The 23,876-nt window shown below is 42.5% G+C and overlaps 1 protein-coding gene across 3 annotated transcripts in view; it reads left to right on the top strand.

Moving 5' to 3' along the window:
- Positions 1-23,876, top strand: part of rps6ka2 (ribosomal protein S6 kinase, polypeptide 2) — a 176,113-nt gene that overhangs the window by 26,087 nt on the left and 126,150 nt on the right. For all 3 annotated transcript variants that reach the window (XM_047029941.1, XM_047029940.1, XM_047029944.1), the window contains exon 3: positions 8,741-8,822. In XM_047029941.1, coding sequence (XP_046885897.1) covers positions 8,741-8,822 — 82 coding nt within the window. The remainder of the gene's footprint in view (positions 1-8,740; positions 8,823-23,876) is intronic.

Below are 23,876 nucleotides of genomic sequence, written 5' to 3'. Positions count from 1 at the left end.
ATTCGTTAATGTCCCCATCTGCTGCGTCCCTGAACATCAGCCAGTCAGTGGTGTCAAAGCAGTCCTGGAGGGTCGCCACACACTCGTCACTCCATAGGTGAACTGACCTCTCAACCGGTCTGACCTGTTTGAGCTTTTGTTCATATGCGGGGAGAAGAAGAATGGAGGTGTGATCAGCCTTCCCAAAGGCAGGGCGGGGGAGGGGTTTGTAACTGCCCTTGAATGTTGTATAACAATGGTCAAGGATCTGGTCTCCACGTGTGAAGAAGTCAATGTGCTGATAGTATTTGGGCAGGACTTTCTTCATGTTAGCTCTGTTGAAATCACCAACAACAATGAAGGCTGCCTCTGGGTGCACATTTTCCAGACCATTGATAATCCCATACAGTTCATCCAAAGCAGCGGCCTTGTCTACCTGGGGGGGGATGTAGACTGCACTCATGACGACCGCAGTGAATTCCCGAGGTAGATAGAAGGGTCTGATTTTTACAGTTAGCAGCTCAAGGACCGGAGAGCAGTGAGATGCTAATACCGCTACATCCGTAGCCCAGAGAGAGTTAACCATAACACAGACCCCTCCGCCCCTGCACTTCCCTGAGTCAGCTGTTCTGTCCTGGCGGTATATGGTGAATCCCGACGGGGTAACCGCTGCGTCGGAGATCTCCGGAGACAGCCAGGTCTCAACGAACGCCAGTACACAGCAGTTCCTGATGTCCCGTTGGAATTTGACACGAGCGTTAAGTTCATCCATTTTGTTGTCGATGGACTGAACGTTAGCTAGTAAGATGGTTGGAAGAGCAGGTTTGAAGCATCGTTTCCGAGTTCGAACAAGGACTCCAGCACGCCGGCCACGTTTCTTCTTTCTCCGTCTAGCGGGTAAACAGAACGGCGAAACAGCAAAGGGCCAGCTGCAGTCCGAGCTCGCACTCCGAGAAGTGGAATTAAAGTTCGTAAAATGATCCTTGCCAAGTGACAACTTAATGTCCAGAAGTGTCTGCCGGTCGTACTGAATAAACGACAATATAACATTGACAAAACAAGTAACGAACACTAAAAAGACTAACAAAAAGCTGGGTTTTTGCGGAGCTCTTGTCGACGCAGCCATCGCGTAGGCGCGCCGGAAGTAGGGAGGTGAGAGAGGAGAAGATTCGGAGTTTTGCCGCTCTTCTGAACCAGAGCCATAAAGGGAACAAAGCCACCGCTTCTTGTTAAAGACAAATCACACATTGCCAGAGAAGCAGCACCAGGCATCTCTCGAGTTTCTTCCATCGGTCATTATTATTTAGCCAAATCCGTATTGTAATAATTATAAATCCGTGCACTTGCAGGGTGTCTACGGGTATCAACAAGTTAAATTTTTGATTTTTTAAGACCTTTTAATACCACTTCTAAATCAAATTTAAGACCAAACTTACAATGGAAATACAAATCAAAAGTGGAAATATACAGTAATCTTTCCAAATAAACACACTGATGTCGGTTCAAAATGAACATATATTTATAGTTCATTGTAAAATGAACTATAAATAGTAAAATGACAATAATCGGTTGAGTTTAAGAACATTGACTAAATGTGTGTAATTGCTCAGAGGTCAGATGGCATTGTTGGCTCTGGATTTCCTATCGTAACATCCACCGTTGTAGCGATGACATCGTTACTAGCGATGGAAATGGTGGAGCAGAAACTAGCACTTGCAGGCTTCTGGCGTGCCCTTTGTAGTCTCTGTTTTTTGCTCTGCACGTGCGATTCCATCGCTCTAATCCCCATTGTCCCAAGTTTGAAATTCTTCCGACACGCAGTTCACTTCATAAGCATTTCCAGGCACCAATCTTAACCAAGAATAATCGTTTTTTCAAACCACTTGTACTTGAACTTTCATTTCCCCATGTTTCTAAGTTGAGTGGTTATCAACCATTGCTGTGTTGCCGATGGTTAACGTCATCAAAATCTGCGCAGTAGGCTACGCTCTGACCTAACCATAGACAACGCAGCACAAAAAAAAAAAAATTCTACCTGACAGAACAGATTGCCTGCATTTTCGCAGTGACATGACCCAAAACATTTTAAGACCCATCAAATCTGAATTTAGGACAATTTTATACTTTGTAAGGCCTTATTTTTCGGTAAAGTGATTTAAGACCTTTTAAGGACCCTCGGCCACCCTGACTTGAGTGTTGTGTTATTTTATTGAAATGAAATGTAACATGATAGGACTGGGTAGGTCTATACAGTGCCCAGATTTTTTTTTTAATGATTCATCAACAGTAATCATAATTAAATATAGCTGCAAGCAGCGATGCAGGTTCCTCCGCAAAATATTATAAACATGTACACTTTAGAAGATCGAGAGTTGGACAACAAAAGAGCAAAACTACTTCATGTTTGGCCAACAATAGGCTGAATGGGGATTTGAACTCATGAGCATAAGGTTACAAGTCAGTCTCTATCCTCTCTGCTACACACCAACTGTTGAGATCGTATGAATAGTAAGGTCAGAGTATTAGCTTTGGTCAGCTTTGGGACAAAGGTGAAGAAACGGTTGACATTTCAAGGTGAAATTGCATGAAATTGTGCATTTATCGGAAGACTAGAAACCGTTTTGTCAGAATAAAAAATTAAAAACTATGCCTCTGACTGGTTATGAACCTACAACCCTTTGCTTACCAGCACAACATCTCAGCCAATTGAGCAATTCCCAGGCATGGACTACACAAAGTTCAATAACTGGATAATAAAAAAAGCTGCTTCTCCAATGGCGAGCATTGTTAGATTTGGTCCAAGTTCAAACAGCTGTAATTCAGTCATATTTTGACATATCAAGGTAAAACTTTGCATGGTACTTCAGAGGCATGTCACCTTAAAGCCTATTAGGTTTGAACCATCCTTCAAAAATACATTTGATTTAGTGACACAAACATATTGAGTTAATGTGGACATTTACATAAATACACCCCTTTCAGCCATTTTGTACTTGATTCAATTGCCTTAAGTAACATATCTCAATACGTCAATGATACATATCTGTAACACATTTCGAGTCAATTAGACCTTTGGTTCAAGAGAAGAGGAATTTTGAATGTTTTCCCATATTATCACTGCACAGGAAAATCCATCATGGCTTATGGGTCCTTGAGGCTTTTTTGTTCCTCATAAAAAATGAGGCATGCACACCAAGTTTCAGAAGAATTGGAGCAATGGGGTGGAAATCTAATCACTTAGAAAATCTGACTTTTGGGCGTGGCCTGTGGCGCCCCCTATGGTCCGATATGGCACAAGTTTGGTGTGGGGGTACCCACTTGGATGTAGTATCAATGTGCCAAATTAGAAAATTTATGACAAGGGACTTTTTGAGATATTGGGGCGCAAGGAGAAGAAAAATTATAATAATATGAATACCAACAATAACAATAGGTTCCCTCCTACCGGAGGAACCTAATAATAATAAGATTACCAACAATCACAATAGGTTCCCTCCTACCGGAGGAACCTAATAATAATAAGAATACCAACAATAACAATAGGTTCCCTCCTACCGGAGGAACCTAATAACAACAATAACAATAGGTTCCCTCCTACCACAAGAACCTGTTCCAACCCTATAACCTATTCTAACCTAAGTGGAGTACAGTACAATAGTGCAATGTCAATGACCATACAGGAGCCTGTAGGTGAGGTACAGTGAGGTACAGTAGTGCAAGTTACTGACAGAGCAACCAGTAGCTAAAAGTGACAGTGTATAAGTGACTAGTGTGCAGAAAAACAACGCCCATATCAGTGTCCATTCAGAAGCCTGATGGCCCTTGGGTAGAAACTGTTGTCCAGTCTGACCGGATGCTGCGGTAACGCCTGCCAGAAGGCAACAGGGTAAAGAGACTGAAGGGAACAGTCTCTTCGAATCCTGCCGGCTTTCCTTAGGCAACATGTGTGGTAGGTGTCCTGTAGGGCTGGGAGCTTCCTGCCGATGATGAACTCAGCAGAACAGACCACACCACTGTGCCTGGATGCGAACCTGTGACCTTGCGCTTTGCAGGACAACGTTTCAACCCATTGAGCTACCCGCAGGGCTGAGAAATTCTGGTCAATTTCTGTATAAAAAAAGAAAGCCGTTTCTCCTGTAGCGTGGTTTGTTCGATTCGGCCAAAGTTTAAACAGCTGTAATTCAATAATCTTTTGACATCAAGGTGAAATTGCGCATGGTACTTCAGAACGATGTCATCTTGTTTAACTAAACATGTTTTCAAATTTAAGACAGACTCAAACAGTGTGGCTGGATTTGAACCTACAACCTGATATTTTGCAGATCACCGTTCCAGCTCGTTGAGCTATTCTCAGTGTTGAATATTGTCACGTTCAGTTACTGTACAAAAAAGTAAGCTGTTTTTACTGTGGTAAGCGTTGTTAGGTTCAGCCAAGGTTGAAACAGCTCTAATTCAATCATATTTTGACATAACAAGGTGAAATTGTCTATGGTACTTCAGAGAGATGTCTGATGATCAATATACTTCATTCGAGCTAATTCGGTTGTAAATCTGACACTACCATACGTAGACTCCAAGTAGCTAGCTACTGTTGGAAACCTGGCTTGTTTTGCAGTGGTTGACACAGTCTCGCTTAACAGATGATCGGAGTGTTGTTGTGGGCTCAAATAAACACCCATTGCTATGTTTTACAACCGGAGGATTGACCGGAACACTAGAAACCGTTCTGTCCAAAAAAATAAAAAATATCCTCTGACTGGTTTTGAACCTACAACCCTTTGTTTATCAGCACAACATCTCAGCCAATTGAGCCATTGCCAGAACAGGAATATGCAATGTTCAGTCATCAACTGGATAATAAGATGTTTCTCCAATGGCAAGCATTGTCAGATTTAGTCCAAGCTCAAACTGCTGTAATTCAGTCATATTTTTACATATCAAGGTGGACCTTTGCAGGGTACTTCAGGATGGTGTCATCTTAAAGCCCATTGGGTTTGAAAAACCATCATCCAAAATTACATTCGATTTAGTGACACAAACTTATTGAGGCAATGTGGTCATTTACATAAATACACCCCTTTCAGACATTTTGTATTTTATTCAACTGTCTTAAGTAAAAAAAATATATATGTCAATGATACATATCTGTACAAAATTTCAAGTCAATTAAACCTTTTTTGAAGATTTTCCCAAATTATTACTGTACAGGAAAATCCATCACGGTGGACCTTATGGGTCCCTGAGGCTTTTTTGTCCCTCATGAAAAATGAAGCATGCACACCAAGTTTCAGAAGAATTGGAGCAATGGGGTGGAAATGCTATCACTTTGAGAATCGGACTTTTGGGCTTTTCCTGTGGCGCCCCCTATGGTCTGATGTGGGCCAGTCTGTGTTTGGGCCGTAGTTGTGGCATGTTGTATCAATTTGCCAAATTTCAAAACTTTTTACCAATGTGTTCATGAGATAAATTACTATAATAATAATAATACCAACAAATCCTGACGGAGGAACCCTAATAATAATAATAACAACAATTACAATAAGTTCCCTCCTACCGGAGGAACCCTAATAATACCAACGATTACAATAGGGTCCTCCAGACGGAGGAACCTTAATAAGGATACCAACAATAACAATAGGTTCCCTTCTACCGGAGGAACCTAATAATAATAATAACAACAATTACAATAGGTTCCCTCCTACCGGAGGAACCCAAATAATACCAACAATTACAATAGGGTCCTCCAGACGGAGGAACCTTAATAAGGATACCAACAATAACAATAGGTTCCCTTCTACCGGAGGAACCTAATAATAATAATACCAACAATTACAATAGGGTCCTCCTGACGGAGGAACCCTAATAAAACTAACAAAAACAATAAGTTTCCTCCTACCGGAGGAACCCTAACAATAGGTTTCCTCCTTACGGAGGAATCCTAATATTAAAACTAACAAAAATAATCGGTGCCACAGGTGGCCCCTAATAATAATAAAACTAACAAAAACAATAGGTGCCACATATGGTCCCTAATAATAATAAATATAACTGCAAGCAGTAATGGCGGATTCCTCCAAACATTGCGAACCATTGAAAATGTTCATTCTTGACAAATTGTAACTGTATAAGAAAATCTATGCTGCAGAATTACCAATGGGATACCAAATCTGAAATGCAATACCATCAAGATCCACAAGGGCCTTTATTTCAAGCCAAGGAGTGAAGGGTGGGGGCTTGGTCAGCCCACCCTTTCCAGAAAGCCTTGTATCTTTGTGCATCAGGTTGTGGCCTGTAGCGCCACCTATGGGTAATGGCGGGCCATTTGTGGTGTGGTAGTTACTCTTGGCCTTTACTATCAATGTTTCAGGATTTTGAGAACTTTTTACTATTGCATACAAGATCGGAAATGCAATACCATCAAGATCCACAAGGGCCTTTATTTCAAGCCAAGAAGTGAAGGGAGGGGGCTTGGTGAGACTATCCATTCCAGAAAGCCTTGTATCTTTGTGCTTTAGGGCGCGGCCTGTAGCGCCACCTATGGGTAATGGTGGGCCATTTGTGGTGTGGTAGTTAGGCCGAATCCCAATACTCCCCCTTACCCCTTCCCCCTAGCCCTTAGTTTACCCCTAGCCCTTGGCCCTCGAAACTGAGGGGTAAGGGCTACATATCCCTAAGAAATGGGACGCCACTGGGTTACAGGTACGTCATCTAGCACGTATCGATATCTCCAAGCAAGTAGTGTTATGCACTAATATTAAAAGAAATTCGCTGCTAATGGAGTTTACTTAAAACTGTAGACATGATAGTCAAAGAAATGCTGGACTGTTGTGCAATTCAGCACTGTAACATTAGCGTACCAAACTAGCGATTTTTTTGCAACGTTTCAATTAGGAAAATGGTTGCAAATATATATGTTCCGGACTGTGTATAACACAAAACAAGACTGTCATAATTTTTTTATCAATTAATTAAGCCAACAAATATTACATTTATTGGACTCTCTGGATGATCTGGCCGCCATTGTTGCCGGTCGCGCAGTATTCACATAGCCCTAGGTTTCAAGTAAGCTCCCGATCTTATTTTTTTTAAAGGGGTGTATACCCCTAGCTCAAAAAGAGTATTGGGACACCACTAGCTCTCACGGGAACGCGCAAATATAAGGGGAAGGGGTAAGGGGGAGGATTGGGATTCGGCCTTACTCTTGGCCTATACTATCAATGTTTCAGGATTTTTTAAACTTTTTACCATTGCATACAAAATCGGAAATGCAATGACACCAAGGTCCTCAAGGGCCTATGCTGACATTCAAGGAATGAGTAGGGGCCTGGTCAGCCCACAATTTCCTCAAATGTTGTGTGTGCGTCTTGCCAAGCTTGCGCGGTGTGTCAAGGGAAAGGCTGGGTGTGTGAGAATGTAGAGCACGCTCGCGCTGAGGAGGGGAGACATTCCATTGTAAATGTCACTAGCAATTAGCCAAGCATGCATGTTTCAAATATTCACAAAAAAAATCGACATTTCATCTTTCAGTCAACTTTTTCACAGATTTGTGTACTAAACATTCTAAAGAATCTTCATGTGAACTTGTGATTGAATCAGATTATCATGATGTGTAAAGCATTATTTTAGCGTTAGCAATAACTTCAATTTGCTTTATATCAATCATTTTTGGAGATATGAAGTTGCCTTGTTAACATGTTAACATGTTGTAGTGTTTACCACCGATATACCAAGTTTAGTGTTGATATCTCAGAGATTTGATCCAAATTCCTGTTTGGTTGCTTTGTTGCAGAATTTGATTGGCTGTACCTGACAAACGGTTTTGACATTCAAAGATAAAAGTAATGCCTGAATGAGGTTTGCTCTGACGATGATGTGTGCAATGTTTGGGGAAGATTGGAAAAGAATTGTAGGAGGAGTAGGCTTTCAAAGGTCTTTGATAATACCGGAAATGGCAGAAAATCGAATAGGGTGTTTTGAACTCGTCTTGATCCAGGGAATCCACTGGTACCTCAGTTTTGAAAATCAGTCATACGGTTCAAAAGTTGCATGTGTAAACACAAGTCCAACTTTGACCCATTTTTCTTATTGCACTGCAGGGCAAAACAGTGTCATGCTGATTAAATGTTTTGACTGTAATGATATTGTATTGCATTTGTTTTTACATGGTTTGTCCAAGCAGTAGCTTAAGTTTTGTTGTTGTTGTAATTACAACAGCAAGGCGAATTGGCATGAGATGCGGACAATTGCAATAAGTTGTCTTACACCAAAGGCAGGTTTTAAAACAAGGTGTTAGCTCCAAAAACGTTATTCTACAAAAAAGTTTAACATTAACTGAAAGGTTCCTCGGTCGAAGGTATAAAAAAACAGGTGGTAACTATAACAAAAACTGCTTTTTTGAGGCTAACTCCAGGAGGCCTCCGACCGTCCTTCCACAGGCTAGTTCTGTTAAGACAGATCAAACAATACATGCAATGTTTCTGGAGTCCGGCTGTCACCTTTTTATGCTGTATGCTTATTGTAATTGTTGTCTTGATGTGTGTGTGTTGTTTGTTGTGACTTGTTGACACATGACTTGTTGTGAAAGTCAGGGGATCCAGTTTGGGGCAGGATGTTAACTATTTGGTAAAAGTGAATTCAGTTTGAAAACATTTGCTCAAGAAAAATGCTTAGGCCTGAAATCAAACTGCTAGTGCTTTATATAAAATTAAAATTAAACTACTTAAAACTTACAGAAACATTGTCATGATGATTTCTCCTCTAGGTGTTTCTTGTGAGGAAGATCAGGGGCTTGGACACAGGGCAGCTGTATGCCATGAAGGTATTGAAGAAGGCCACTCTGAAAGGTACTAAACTGTAACTGTAAACACCTGGGACCAAATGTACAAAGGCGTGTACGCATGAAAATGGGTGCAGAAACATACACAATTTCACATTTATGATAAAAACACGTGGTGTGAAAATCTGCGTACCTCTTGGCACTTTAGAACCCATTCATATGCAAATTTTCTTTAGATGTGATACGGCGACAGAGTGACCGAAAGGCAGAGAGAATATTTTACTTGATCGACAGTTGGAATAAATTGTGTAGGTTATCTATAAATTATGTCAATTATCTCGCTTTAGCCTACAAAGAAAATGTGTGAATTGAGTTATTTATCATTTGTGTACTACTATTTATTGGCCCACAATGATTACTGGTTGGTAAATTGTCATGGATATCTGAGAGCCCTTCTTTTGGATCTCTGTTATGAGTGAGCTGGGCCCTGTGTTGGAATGCCCAAAAAAAGTCCTGCAAATTGACTGAAAAAAAAATCTGAAACTGGGACTTTTCAGCGGGAGCTGGCAGACAGGTTGGGGATAAACCAATCCACCCTCAGTTGTGTGATGCCCAAGGTGTGGGATCTGCCTGTCTCCAATGTACATAATTCCATCAACATTTGTCAACCACAGTTGACCAGGCCAACATTAAAGCGCAATTTGCAACTGTTTTCCCAAACGTAGCTAAACAGTGCTATCGCCTGCATCCATGTTACAATAAAGGCACCCTGGGTTGATTCTTATTTTTTTTTTTTTTATTGAAACATTTTTACTCAATCAACGTTTAAATAACTGCTAGTCTAAGGCAGGACCGGCCCTAGGGTTTTTTTTGTGGGTGCCCTAAACAAATGTTTTGTTTGTTTATTGAGTCTGGCCAGCCCTGGCCACCAAACAATATGCTCCTCCTATTACCCAAATTAAGTTCTCAATTTTACATTCAGTAGTTTATCTTTTTCGCAGTTTTGTTGTTGTTGCCTTAGCCATTTCTCATCAATAATCATTCATTGTTCACAATGGGTTAATTGAGAAGTTTATTGAGAAACCTGACAAAATATGGGCGTTTCAAAAACCATGTAAGGTAAAATATTGGAGTTGACGGGGTCTGGCTCGTTTTAGAATTTATGGCCCAATCTCAATCTCCACCAGGGCTGGAGTGGGACTCATTTTCAGCCCTGGAGTTTCATGCCTTAGAACGGCCCACTTTAGTTCACGACTGACTATATTAAAATAATGTAATTAAAACCATAGAATACAAGTCTGCAAAAGTGAACTGTTCTCTGCAGTCTTGTAAACAATTGTAATCATTTATTTCTCACCACTAATCTCCCATTTTTACAAAGCTTTCAAATCAAGTCAAGTCAGTTTCATTAATGTATTGCTGAATCATCAGGTATGATTAATTATCTCAGGGCATTTTTCATTGAGCAGGTGTACACACCATGCTCTTCATTACTATTAGTTCTTCTAATTCTTATATTTAGTCAATGACAATCATGGGTGAAAGTAGTTTTTATTTCTTGGTGGTACTATGATACACGAAAATGTCACTTAGCCTAATTATTTATTATTTTTTTTATTTTTTATTTACTGTAATATAGTCTACTTATCAAGCATTCACTACCACTTCTTATCACTCTAGTATCACTCTTTAACCCACCTGTATCTGTTTTTGATCATTCCGCTTCATGATGACTGCCGACTGACGAGGTTTTGTATTTTGCCAGCAGCACAAATCATGAGAGGGGCACCTTGAGGGGGATCCCGATAACAGTGTCATTGCACTTTACTGCATTGACTATCAAAGGGGCGCTCACACAGTTTGTCGTTGCATTTTATTCTTAACCAGTCGTTGCCTTGGGGCCCCAAGCCGGCTCGGCGCCCCAATCCGGTTCGGCGCCCCAATCCGGTTAGGCCCCCCAAGCAATTGTCGCGACGGGCCTGTGCGTGTGTTGTAATTTCTTACCGGTACGGCGTACTGGCCAGTACCGGCTTACTTTCACCCCTGATGACAATCTTACCTGCCCATTATGGTGTGTTGGGCTCATGACAGGAGCTTAGTAACGTTACTGTACTGGGCCTGGTCCTCTCTCTTCACTGTTAGCAGCAAACATGACTAGAGGCTGCTGCTGAAGAGCTACAAGAAACAGTTTGATACATGAACGGTGGTTTGCAGAATTTAGCACGGCCGCTAGCATCTTGCATTACTCCGTCCGTCTCGTCGCACGTCTTCATTTGTCATTTTGAGAAAAACGTACACAGCTTAGATTTAGAACATTTGGCAGCGTCAGTTTCTAGAGCTTTCTTTTATTAATTTTTTTGGCCTTTTCAGTGGTAAAATAATAAATAAAAAGAGCAGGGTTCTCCGTTTTCCAAAAAACTGACACATGGGAACGCCTTCGTCTACGCGGAACGCCCTCTCCAAGTTCTACGAGAGCCCTCGGAGAGCCCCGGAGAACTTGACGTGCACCTCCTGAATTTTCTAACTATCAGTCGTAATTTCGGATAGTTAAAGATACCCCTTGGCTGTGATTGGTCAGTATTAAGAACCGCTTGCGTCAGGGGCAGGGGCGGGGTTGCCGTGATAAACAGGACGAACAGAATCCGTTGACCGCCATTGCTGTAAGTTTTTACAATTCCTATTTCAGATAAACAGTACAGTGTTTCCGCTATTTAGATTTTTCCGTGGCGGGCCGCCACGGTTAAATTTCTGCCACCACGGTATCAGAAATAAGGCTGTACAAAATTTTGGGCCGCCTATCAGCCGTGATTGATAGAGCGCATGTCAGAGTATAGCACAGACACGCGCTTCACAGCACAGAGATGTAATCTATTGAGATTACGCGTGTGCGTCCTTGAGAACTGTAAGTCGTATAATTTATGTTTTTAGTTCATGTAATCCTGTTATTGTATTAGTCTATAGTTCTTGCAAATTGAATTTGATTTAACTGGCGATTTTCGTTGTTTGTATTCTTCCCCTGCTGGTGAAATTGCACGTCTGTTGATTCTATAGCGATTGCTGCCCTTGCTCACATTTGTATTTTTAGTGCATTATTATACTGAAGTAGTTTTAATGAAGAAATAGTGGGTATATTGTTATTATTTGCTACAGAATACTTAACCTATCAAGATCAAATGAAGCAGACAGTGTACATACTTCCAAGTTGCCTACCTTAATCAATAGAATAGCCTATAGGCCACTGACCATTTACAATAAGTTGTGACGTGAATTATTAATTGGCAGCATTTATGACATTTAGAACATACTGTAAGGTGTCTTTAAGTATTCTAACTTTATTTCTTTAGGGGATAACATGTAATAACACGTTTTTTTTTAATCGATTTTATCGATTTAGCGATCATTTTGGCAGCTGGTCAAATCTTTCCACGAGACGTTTGCGAATTCAGCCGAATTCGCAAACGTCTCGTGGAAAGATTTGACCAGCTGCCAAAATGATCGCTTCAGAGCATGATAGCGGTGCTTTGCAGGGTTTCGCAGCCTGTGTGGCCAGTCTAATTTCATAACAAGGGCACCGAAAGGAAAAAGGATTGCACTTCCAGGCGGTTCGCAGATAATCGCGGCGCTTTGCAGCCAGTGTGTCCCAGGCGTTATGGCTGTGACGCGACTGTCAGAGCCGATCGCGGCTGATTGCAGCCACTCTAGTATGGCGGGTTAATCATGTCAGCCTACTCCTAAAGTTACTGCTCAAACTGCACCAAACATGTGAACACGTTTGTCTACATTTTGAATGGGTTTAACTTAGTGCTGTCAGTTAAACGCGTTATTAACTGCGTTAATTAACTGAACGTGCCTGGTTCCTGAACGTGCCTGATTCCACCTGCATGTGGATCACAGACTTCCTGTCTGACAGGAAGCAGTGCGTTAAGCTGGGAACACAAGTCTCTGATTCCCGGTCCATCAGCACTGGATCTCCCCAGGGCTGCGTCCTTTCTCCTCTGCTCTTCTCCCTGTACACCAACAGCTGCACCTCCAGCCATCCGTCCGTCAAACTCCTGAAGTTTGCGGACGACACCACCCTCTTTGGGCTCATCTCTGGTGGAAACGAGTCCGACTATAGGTGGGAAGCGGACAACCTGGTGACCTGGTGCAGCCAGAACAACCTAGAGCTCAATGCTCTCAAGACAGTGGAGATGGTTGTGGACTTCAGGAAGAACACAGCCCCACTCACCCCCATCACCCTGTGTGACTCCCCAGTCAACACTGTGGAGTCCTTCCGCTTCCTGGGCACTATCCTCTCCCAGGACCTCAAGTGGGAACTGAACATCAGTTCCCTCACCAAGAAAGCACAACAGAATATGTACTTCCTGCAGCAGCTGAAGAAATTCAACCTGCCAAAGACAATGATGGTGCACTTCTACACAGCCATCATTGAGTCTGTCCTCACCTCCTCCATCACCATCTGGTACGCTGCTGCCACTGCCAAGGACAAGAGCAGGCTGCAGCGTATCATCCGCACTGCAGAGAAGGTGATTGGCTGCAACCTGCCTTCCCTCGAGGACCTGCACACCTCAAGGACCCTGAGACGAGCGAAGAAGATTGTGGCGGACTCCTCCCACCCTGGTCACTCCCTGTTTCAAACACTCCCCTCTGGCAGAAGGCTGCGGTCCATCAGGACCAAAACCTCACGCCACACAAACAGTTTCTTCCCTTCCGCTGTTGGCCTCCTCAACAACGCCAAGAGCTCACACTGACTCTAATGACTTCATGTCTTAAAACTTTTTACTTTTGCACTACATTCAATTCCTGTAATATTTGTATTTTATATTGTATTTTATATTGTAATTTGTCAACTTATATTTTATTTTATGCCCACTCTTATTCTATTTTAGTGTATTCCACTTATTACTGCTAGTTTTAGTATAGTTAGACCACATATTTAAATTTAAGATTCCTACATGTTTATTGTATGCACCTTCCTGCCAAAGCAAATTCCTTGTTAGTGCAAACTTTCATGGCGAATAAATCCCATTCTGATTCTGGTTAACGCACACCCAAATTAACGGCGTCAATTTTTTTATTGCGCGATCAAAGCTCTTTTTGACCTAGCAAACTTTGTAGTTTTTTTCACATTCTGTTGCAACAACCACTGACGTTAGAAAAACTACAATACCACACCGAATCTAGCTAAACCGGAAACAAAACAACAGGCACGCCACACACACTTGTTTGGGCTTGCGAGCCGGCTAAAGAGTCGTAGCAGAGCTTGTTTACGGATATTAGACATCCTCTGGTAGTAGGCTAACGTTACGTTTTGAGTTGATTGCCAGCGCCAGACGCCAAAATGGATGCCAATAAGATTCTGAATGGAAAGTTTACTTTTAAAAGGTTGCCAAATGGTTCCATTGAGAAGACCAAAGTGATCAGTGTATTCTGTCGTTGTGAACTGAGCTATCATCGCAGCACGTCGTGGAGTCTAAAATACAATGTTGATGGCCAAGCACACAGTTGATGCAAATTCTCCACCTGCTCGTCAAAGCCAGGCGATTGCAATGTTGTTTTCAATTTAAAAAAAACATTTGCACGAAGCAATCCGAACCACTTTTCCATGTCGATAAGAGCATTAAAATTTGAAAAAATAATGGATGAAAAAGAAATCAAGGGACATTTAGATTAGATAAAAATGTGCAATTAATTGAGATTAATCGCAAGTTAACTATAACATTAATGCGATTAATCGCGATTAAATATTTTAATCGTTTGACAGCTGTAGTTTAACTGTATGGGTCGTCATTGGGTCTTTCAGCAGGATAATGATCCAAAACATGTGGTAAAATCTACACAAAAATGTTTCAGCAGTCACAAACTCAAGGTCCTCCCATGGCCATCTCAGTCCTCAGACCTCAACTCAATCAAAAACCTGTGGGGCGAGCTAAAGAGGAGAGGGCATTACAGTGCGTTCACACTGCAGCGACGCGATGCGAGCGACAACATGTTTTCCATTCATTTTCTATGAAGCCAGGCGAATCGCTTGCGTGGTGCATTGTGGGTAGCGACGCACCGCGACAGAGTTGAGATTTTCTCAACTTTATGCAAATGAGGAGCGATTTTCGCTAGCGATGGCCAATCGGATTGTTTTCTTGTTTCTCCTAACGTAGCAACCATGGCAAACATTTCTAGCTTTCTAGGTTTCAAGGTGGAGGAGAAACGAATCGTTTGTGTGGCTGCTTACCCAGTCCTGTACGATACATAGTTGTATTTGTACAGAGATGTTCATTCAAAAAAACAATGCATGGCGCAAGGTTGCCGAAGTTGTTGGTGCTTGTACTTTCTAATTCAGTCTAGTGACATTACGTATCTTTGTTCTGTAGTAACTACTGTAGCTAATCTAGCTAGCCCAGCTGGAACTCCCTATCGTATCGACAGATTAGCAGAGACTTTGAGTAATATAATAAAATGTTTTTTACACATGTCAACGTGTATGTCTATTAAACAGTTTTGTATTTTGTATACAAGTTGTATTTTGACACTTGGCCATTACAACTACAACAGTGACTTTAGAGAACTACATTCTACATGAATCTGTTTGAAAAGCCCCCGAGCGAGGTGAACTGTGGGAAGGCGAGCGATGGCAAGCAATTCGCGTCGCTGCAGTGTGAACGCACTGTGAGAGGACCCAGGACACTGGATGATCTAGAAAGATTGTGCAAAGAAGAATGGTCAAATATCCCTTTCTGTGTTCTCCAATCTTGTGAAATGTTATAGGAGATTAAGTGCTGTCTTGTAGGCAAAAGGGTGTTGTACAAAGTATTCAGGGGTGCCAATAATTGTGGGAGACATGATTTCAAGTTAGTTTTTTTCTAATGTGTGATTTTGTTTTTACCACCAAAGTAATGTACTTAATTGAAAGGTTGGATTTTTCTATTTTTTTGCTTTTGGGTTCTGTTTTTTTTTTTTTTAGGGAGAATTTTTTGAAATCCACAACCACATCTTAAACAGGGGTGCCGATAATTGTGGAGGGCACTGTATTTATATACTTCGGTATGCTGAGAGCTCAAACAATGGGGCAGGATTAGCAATGGAGGATGCAATTCCTATTCAATTTTTGGCAAGAGTCTTGAGCTTTTCAAAATGAGACACCAAAGCATCCCATCTCTCATGGAATTTGTGGATTGACCCCCTACTGGAATATTTAATCTTTTGTAACTGTAGAAATAGCATAAGGTCGCTCATCCAAGCCGAGGCTTTGGGTGGATGTTCCGATTTCCACTCTAACAAAATCCTTCTCCGCGCAAGAAGAGTTGCAAAGGCAAACATCTTTTAGTTTACTTGTCATTTGTACACCTTCCCCTGGAACACCAAAAAGAGCCATTTCAGCACTAGGCCGGACGTCTCTCAAATGCCTCAGACAAGGTCTGGAATACAGTAGTCCAAAAACTGTTCAGCTTGTTACAGGACCAAAACATGTGGGACAGGTCTGCTTTTTCTGTGTGACAACGATCACATAAGTCATTTATGTCAGGGTAGATCATGGACAGCCTGGCCCTAGAATAATGTGCACGATGAAGAACCTTAAATTGAATTAAACCAAGGCTAGCACATTATGTTGATCCATTTACCCTACCCAAGGCATTATTCCATTTGTCATCAGATATAATTATTCCAAGCTCTTTAACCCAGTCTGCTCGGATCTCATTAAGTGATAAGTCACTAAGAAGACTTATCACTCTGGGGAGTCAGATGGCTGAGCGGTGAGGGAGTCGGGCTAGTAATCAGAAGGTTGCCGGATCGATTCCCTGCCGTGCAAAAATGAAGTTGTGTCCTTGGGCAAGGCACTTCACCCTACTTGCCTCGGGGGGAATGTCCCTGTACTTACTGTAAATCGCTCTGGATAAGAGCGTCTGCTAAATGACTAAATGTTAATGTCTAAATGTAAAGAGTGTAAATGTAAGAGACATGATAGTAATACATCCATGAGGTGAGACCCTTAGCAAGCACAGGAATTTGCTAAATGATATCCAGTCCCGTTCTATGCGGTAGACTGGGAAAGGATGGGCTAATGGATTGCACAAAGTGACGGACCTGGAAGCTGGAGTGCTGCAACTTAAATTTGCAGAGAGGGCATTAAAATCGGCGAACGTGCCGTCTATGTAAAGGTCACTGAATTTATAGAGGCCTGTTCTTTGCCAATCTGCAAAGACAGGATCTAGTTTGGCTGGGAGAAAGAGGTGATTATTGCATATGGGACCATAAATTTAGAAATCTTTCAAATTAAAAGTTTGTCTAAACTGAGGCCAGATCCTAGAGTGGAAATTACAATTGGGCACGAGGAGTATTGTTTAGGAGACAGTGGAAGCTTGGCAGCGACTAGTGCAGGAAGTGATAATGATGTACAGGTGTCTGTTGCCAGTAGGCACCAGTCAGCATTCGGGACCTGTACCCAATTAACAATTTTATGCAGGTTTGCCGCCCAGTAATAATACATGAGGTTAGTCAGGGCCAGTCCCCCCTTTGCCCTATGCCTTTGGAGGAGCACCCTGCGAACCCTGGGGTGCTTGTTACCCCATAAAAATGAGGATATCAGACTGTCAACAGATCTGAAAAAAGATTTGGCGAGGAAGACGGGGATGCTCTGAACAGATACAACAATTTTGGCAGTACGTTCATTTTAATACTCGCAATTTTGCCTGCCAGAGACAGATTTAATAGACTCCACTGGAGGTCAGTTTTAAGATTGTTAATCAAGGGTACAACATTTTTGTTATAAAGACCAGATAGATTACGGGTAATATTGATTCCCAAATATTTAAATCCTGACCTAGAAAGACGGAAAGGCAAGGCTGACTCTGCAATTTTAAGGGATGGATTATTGACTAGAAAACATTCGCTTTTTGAGAAGTTTAATTTATAGACCAATTATCACCCTACGTCACACAGCTGTCAAGCAGTCTCAAGTGCGCATGTCGGTTGCAAAAGACGAACTTCTCCCCGGTCTATTACACTTGGAGTGTCGATCAGGTCATCATATATCTCTGGCCACTGGATTGCAGGGCTTGATATTAATTTTTTGAAGCTCTTGGCCTTTGGACAAATACATTTACGTTTCACTTGTCTATGAACAAAAGTCGCTTGACCCCGATACCCTTAAATAGCCTGACCAAGTGATCGGACAAAACTATCCTGGCTAACGGAGGTCGCTTTCTCAGGCAAATGACAAATTAAACAGGCTCGGTTAAAGGAATCCGAGATGCTGGCTATCTTCATCAGGCTCGTATCTACATTAGGCCGTCCTCCCTGACGTTTCTGGTGTAGAATGGAGTCAAATACTACATTGTGGAAACTGCCAGTGAGCGAGTCTGACTGAGGCTAACGTCAAAACAGTGTAACAGGGATGCAGTCTCACTCAGATTGCCAGTTTAAACAAATCTGAAAAACAATCGGACCAGCCGGCTAAAAGCAGAATTCCCATATCTCTTGAAAGCTGCCCTGCTCGACTTTTTAGATGAAAAATTGACTGTAAAATTATGAACATGTGACATGACGTGAAGACATGGTTGCCGCTCGAATATGCGGTCTGTACCGGGCGACATTCTCACTCAAATTTCAAGACCTTCGTGACCCAAATCAAAATTCTGATGCGACAGATTAATGGGTCATTGCTTTCTCTTTTAAAGGCTGTCCTCCTCAACCTTTTTGGTCTTTTTAAATCTAACTATTTGTATTATCCGTGCGGTCCTTTTGCCAATAAAAATGCTATCCTTTCCCGGTTTTCTGCAGCCACATTACGCGCGCATCCCGAATGTTTACTAACAAATAATTAGTCCATAACCTGAAAAACTACCAAATTGATCCAGCATTTTCACAATGTTGGAGGCACACGGCACAGGGTCCGAAAGGTAGAGCAATAAGTCGTCCGCGTATAAGGACACTCCATATTTCCCCTGTAGATTCCATTTTAAGTTTTGTGAGATTTTCAACATGATAGAGAGTGGTTCAATAGCCAAAGCGAAAAGCAGTGGGCTAAGAGGACAACCCTGCCGTGTAGCCCTCGATAGAGGAAAAGGCTTGGAACATAGTTTATTAGTCATTACCAATGCTTTATGTGAGGCATATAACAAGCGAATCCATGATACAAGTTTAGGTCCAAATCCAAATTTTTCCAATACCGCAAACAGATATGGCCACTCAACTTGGTCAAACGCCTTCTCGGCATCCAAGGTGTTGGAGCCAAACCCCCTTTTTTCCTTTCTCCCTTTGGTCCTGACCCAGACCGTAGATAAAGTACCGTATTTGGTTTGATTGATTAATTGATTAATAGGTATCTGTTGCTCCGCCCAGGAAGAGGATGCCTATAGAGCCCTGTGTGAGAATTTGTTTGGAGGGAACAATTGAAGTTGGTTGTTTGAGTTGTTAATAGAGCCAGCAGAGCAATATCGTTTTTCAACCACGCAAATATACATTCACTTACACAAACATACACTTAAGCACTTACACACACAAACCCATGCCCACATCAACTTTAGACACGTTGGATGCCAAACCTGGACCGTGAACCAACATCTACAGGTGCGTTGAGCTATATTACTGCTGGCACAGTGTTTATATGTCTAACTTTATATGTCTAGGTTTACGTTTTTAGATAGCCACAACAATAATTTGAAAAAGTTTCGCAAGAGGAGAAGATAACGACGTTTGCAAACGAGGCATTCCGAAGTTTGTTACAGATGAGACGGCTCATTTGGGAAGGACTCATCCTATGTAAAGGTGCTTGGGGCCTTCGGAGCTATTTGGTGTTCGTTTGTACGGGTTTGCCGTTTGACGCCGACAGAGATCTGCATTTAATTGACACTATCCCTGCATAGGATTTGGAATTGATAATCCGGCAGGGTGGACAGTTGCCTTTCTGACGTTCAACGGAAAGGTATTTATTCACCATGAAAGTTTGCACAGACAAGCAATTTACTTTGGCAGGAAGGTGTATACAATAAACATTTAGGAACCTAAAATTACTTTGGCAGGAAGGTGCATACAATAAACATTTAGGAACCTAAAATTAAAATATTTGGACTATCTATACTAAGGGTACATAAACTAGCAGTACTAAGAGGTGAGGTGTGCGAGTAAGACGATTGTGGGATGGCTGAAGGATTGACTCAGGTCAACCAGACGGCTGCGGCTGCAGCTGAAGAAGAGCTCATGTCACTCATCAACTCGTAGATGGAGACTGGGAAACTGTACCAAAAAAAATAATGAGACCAGGACATTGATGAACGCGGATGGAAACGCCGAAAATGTACTACAAAGTGTTAGTGTTCACTCGCTCACTGGATGGATTTACGGACATTCATGTTACAGTGTTGACGTTGTTACATGATGAGGAAAGAGAAGCTGACCATGAATGGTTTACAGCGAAAATGATGCCGTTCGAGGAGTTCTCTAATGTGATTGAGGAATGGAGGAAGGAGCGTGCCCGTATTGACAGGCATCAAGCAGCCGTACGGTCCGAAGACGGTGTTTCTGTCATACAACGGGCAAGCAGTGAAACATCACGTAGGAGTGGCGTATCAGTGCATACCTCCAAGAGCGGCACGAACGCCTCGACTTCTACCACAGTGTCATCCACGTGCCTGAAAGCAGAAACGGAACGAGCCGAATTAGAAGCAAGAAGGGCTACGCTGGATCAAACGCGAATCTTGGAGTTGGAGGTAGTGGAACTAATGGCAAGAAAGGAAAAATTAAAATTAGATACTGACATTGCGGCTTCAACCGCCAAACTAAAAGTCTTTGATGGTTTTGGGAGATCTCTCCAGTCAAAGCCAGAACAAGAGGTCACATACGCCCGAAATGGTAGGACGGCTGAACTATCCGACTTTCTGAGCTTTAAGCACTCGCCAGCTGAATATGCCAATACAGGAACTGTTCCGAAAACCCCACTCCAAAAGCTGACGGGTGATCATCAGCAACAGCATATTGCATCACAGACTCAGCCAAGAACCTCAAGAAGAAGCAGGCAAGGTATGATATCAGATGTCATACATTGACAAAATGGCATTACAGAAATTGTTATTGCACAGCAAAAGCTGGCATTGCTTCCAGTAAGGGAAATCCCTGTATTTGATGGAGACCCATTGACCTTTAGATCTTTTATGAGGGCTTTTGAGCATGGAATTGAGAGTAAGACAAGCAGTAATGAGGACAGGATCTACTTTCTGGAACAGTATACTACTGGACAATCCAAAGACCTGTGCGTAGCTGCATGTACATGCCATCAACCAGAGGTTACAGTGAGGCAAAGAAGCTGCTTGAAAAAACATTCGGCAATGAGATCAAGATCACACATGCGTATATGAAAAAGGCCATGAACTGGCCGAGCATTAAGGTAGAGGATGGAAAAGCAATGCAAGCCTATGGACTATGGGGCTGCCATAATGCCATGTGTAGTGAGGTCAGCAAGACCACACAGAGCCAACATCTTGCCACACCTGAAGAGTGATTCAATCACATCAGACAAACCTAATCAGCCCCTGTGACACCCTCAGTATGCTGATTACCCACCAAACGCCAATGCGAAGGAACGATAGAATTGGGGGGGGACCTCCCCAATCTCAGCCCTCCTGCTAGCTTGCAAGCTTCAAAGGGCATGCTTGAGACAACACGTTTCCAGCACATTTGCTCTACGTTTTGGCGGCAATTTGAACAAGGAACATATTAATCTGAACTTTTGAGGAAAGTTCTTCAGACTTCACCTTAAACATGAGAGTACAAGGTGGAAAATTATGAGAGAGATATTTTTGTCATGTTTGTTACTTGTTTTAATGTTGTGTTCACTGAAATCTTGATTCTAGTAACTACTCCTTCATCCTAAAAGATAACCATGTCATTCTTGGTATCTAGACAAAGCTCTCATAATAAAACAATCATTCGACTATATTTTGTAACTGTACCAAGATGTCCAGAACAATATTTGAACGATCTTATGAACCAGCCAGAGACCAGATCACACCTTTGGTAGGTGTGAAGGAAGGAGGAGGGAGTTGACAACCCAGCTTTCCCCAATCAACATCTGACCCCAGACAGGTCTTCCCTCGAACTCTGAACTGTACAAATATCTGAGATGACCATCAATCTCGAACTCCAGCGAAACCAACCATGGCATGAACGCCATCGGGATTAGCGTTCCAAAGGACGTCCCCAAGCTTCTCCTGAGATTCAACTTTATAGTGATCGCGACACTATCTGGACGTTTCGACAGAAGAACCAAAAACGCAATTATCATTGCGAATTGACTGACTGACTTCACTTCCGATTCTTCAAATGGACCTTTGGTGCAAACCGCCCTCAACCTCATTGATCAACCCCTGATCAAACGTAACTATGGCTAACGCTCTTTCCTCCCCGACTTGGCATTGGCGTGAGCTCTGTTTATGATTTCTGATCCATACAATTTCTGCCTTTCTTTAAGTTGGACCATTTCATTCTGTTCATTGAAACCAATATCTCATATCCCCGAACTTTCCCGAACTTTATGATAAATTAAGTATTTCTATTTTAACACGAGGAAACCCCGCTACACATGCAAGACCTGCAATATCTGGAAGAACTCAACAGCCCATCGAATCTCAGGCTTCTTGTCCTAAAATTGCCCTACAAGTACAGGGAGAGATGGAGATCCTTTGCTAATGATGTACTGGAATATAAAGACCACAGAGCAGAATTCCATGATTTGGTTCAATGTATTGAGAAGCAAGCCACCGTTGTGTTAGATCCCTTATACGGGGACATACAAGACCCTGTGGTACTTAGGAAAAACCTACCGAGTACCACCAAAGACAACAGACAGAGCAAGCTGCTCAAGAGTTCCAGAAGCAGTTTTGCTACCATGATGTCAGAGGTGCCAGCTGGCTCACCTAACAAGGTGCGGCAATATAATCATGACTTCTCAGAAAAACACTACGGAGGAGACAAAAGCGAGTTATCTGAGGAAGATTGTAAGTTCCTAAAGATCGTCACTGCATATGTAACCCTTGAAAATGGTAATTACTGCTTACCATTGCCCTTCCGTAAGGAGGAAGTAGTCATGCCAAACAACCGAAGAATGGCGGAACAGAGGGCTCGCTATCTCCAGCGGAAGTTCAGGAGAGAGGAGAAATTCTCGAAGGAGTACAAGGACTTCATGACGGACGTACTGAGGAAGGGTTATGCCGAGAAAGTCCCTCAAGAGCAGCTTCTGAGGGAGGAAGGGAAGATCTGGTATATACATCATAGTGTCTACCATAAAAGAAAGAAAACGATCTACCACAGTTGTGTTTGATTGCACAGCAAAATATCAGGGCACATCACTCAACACCGAGCTTCTGCTGGGCCCAGATCTGCCTAACACACTTAGGGGTTCTACTGCGATTCCGTCAGGACCGAGTAGCCATGATGGCAGACATTGAGGCTATGTTCTATCAAGTAAAGGTCCATGCTGATCACCTTGACTACCTGCGCTTTCTGTGGTGGCCGGATGACACCCCAGACTCGACCCTGGAGGATTACTGGTGAAAGTCCATATCTTTGGAGCCATTTCATCTCAGAGCTGTGCCAACTTTGCACTACAAAGAGTAGTAGAAGACAAGTATGATGAAGAGATACTATCCACAATCAGGCACAACTTTTATGTTGACGACTGCCTGAGGTCAGTGCCCAAGGAAGAGGGCGCTATAGCACTGTTAAAAGGGCTCAGGGATGCCTGTGCTGAAGGTGGTTTCAGGCTGACCAAGTGGATTACCAACAGTCAAACAGTTCTGGCTTCCATCCCGGACGAGGACAAGGCAAAGCCTATGAAGGAAAGGGATCTGGATTGCGATAAGCTATCTGTTGAAAGGGCTCTGGGAATACGATGGAACCTTGAGACGGATACTTTCACCTGCCAGATCAATGTGAAGAATCAGCCTCATACAAGGAGAGGTCTTCTGTCCATGGTCAGTTCTCTATACGACCCACTGGGTTTCCTGTCACCGTTTGTTCTGAAAGCAAAGCTGATCCTGCAAGAACTCGATCGGATAAAACATGGATGGGATGAAAGCATTCCCGAACACCTATCAAATACATGGCAGAAGTTGGTAGCTGATCTGAACCAGCT

This window comes from Hypomesus transpacificus, chromosome 11, assembly GCF_021917145.1.
Source record: "Hypomesus transpacificus isolate Combined female chromosome 11, fHypTra1, whole genome shotgun sequence".
NCBI classification, from domain to species: Eukaryota; Metazoa; Chordata; class Actinopteri; order Osmeriformes; family Osmeridae; genus Hypomesus; species Hypomesus transpacificus.
The sequence above is the reverse complement of the archived record's forward strand: the minus strand, read 5'-3'. Positions and strand labels throughout refer to the sequence as shown.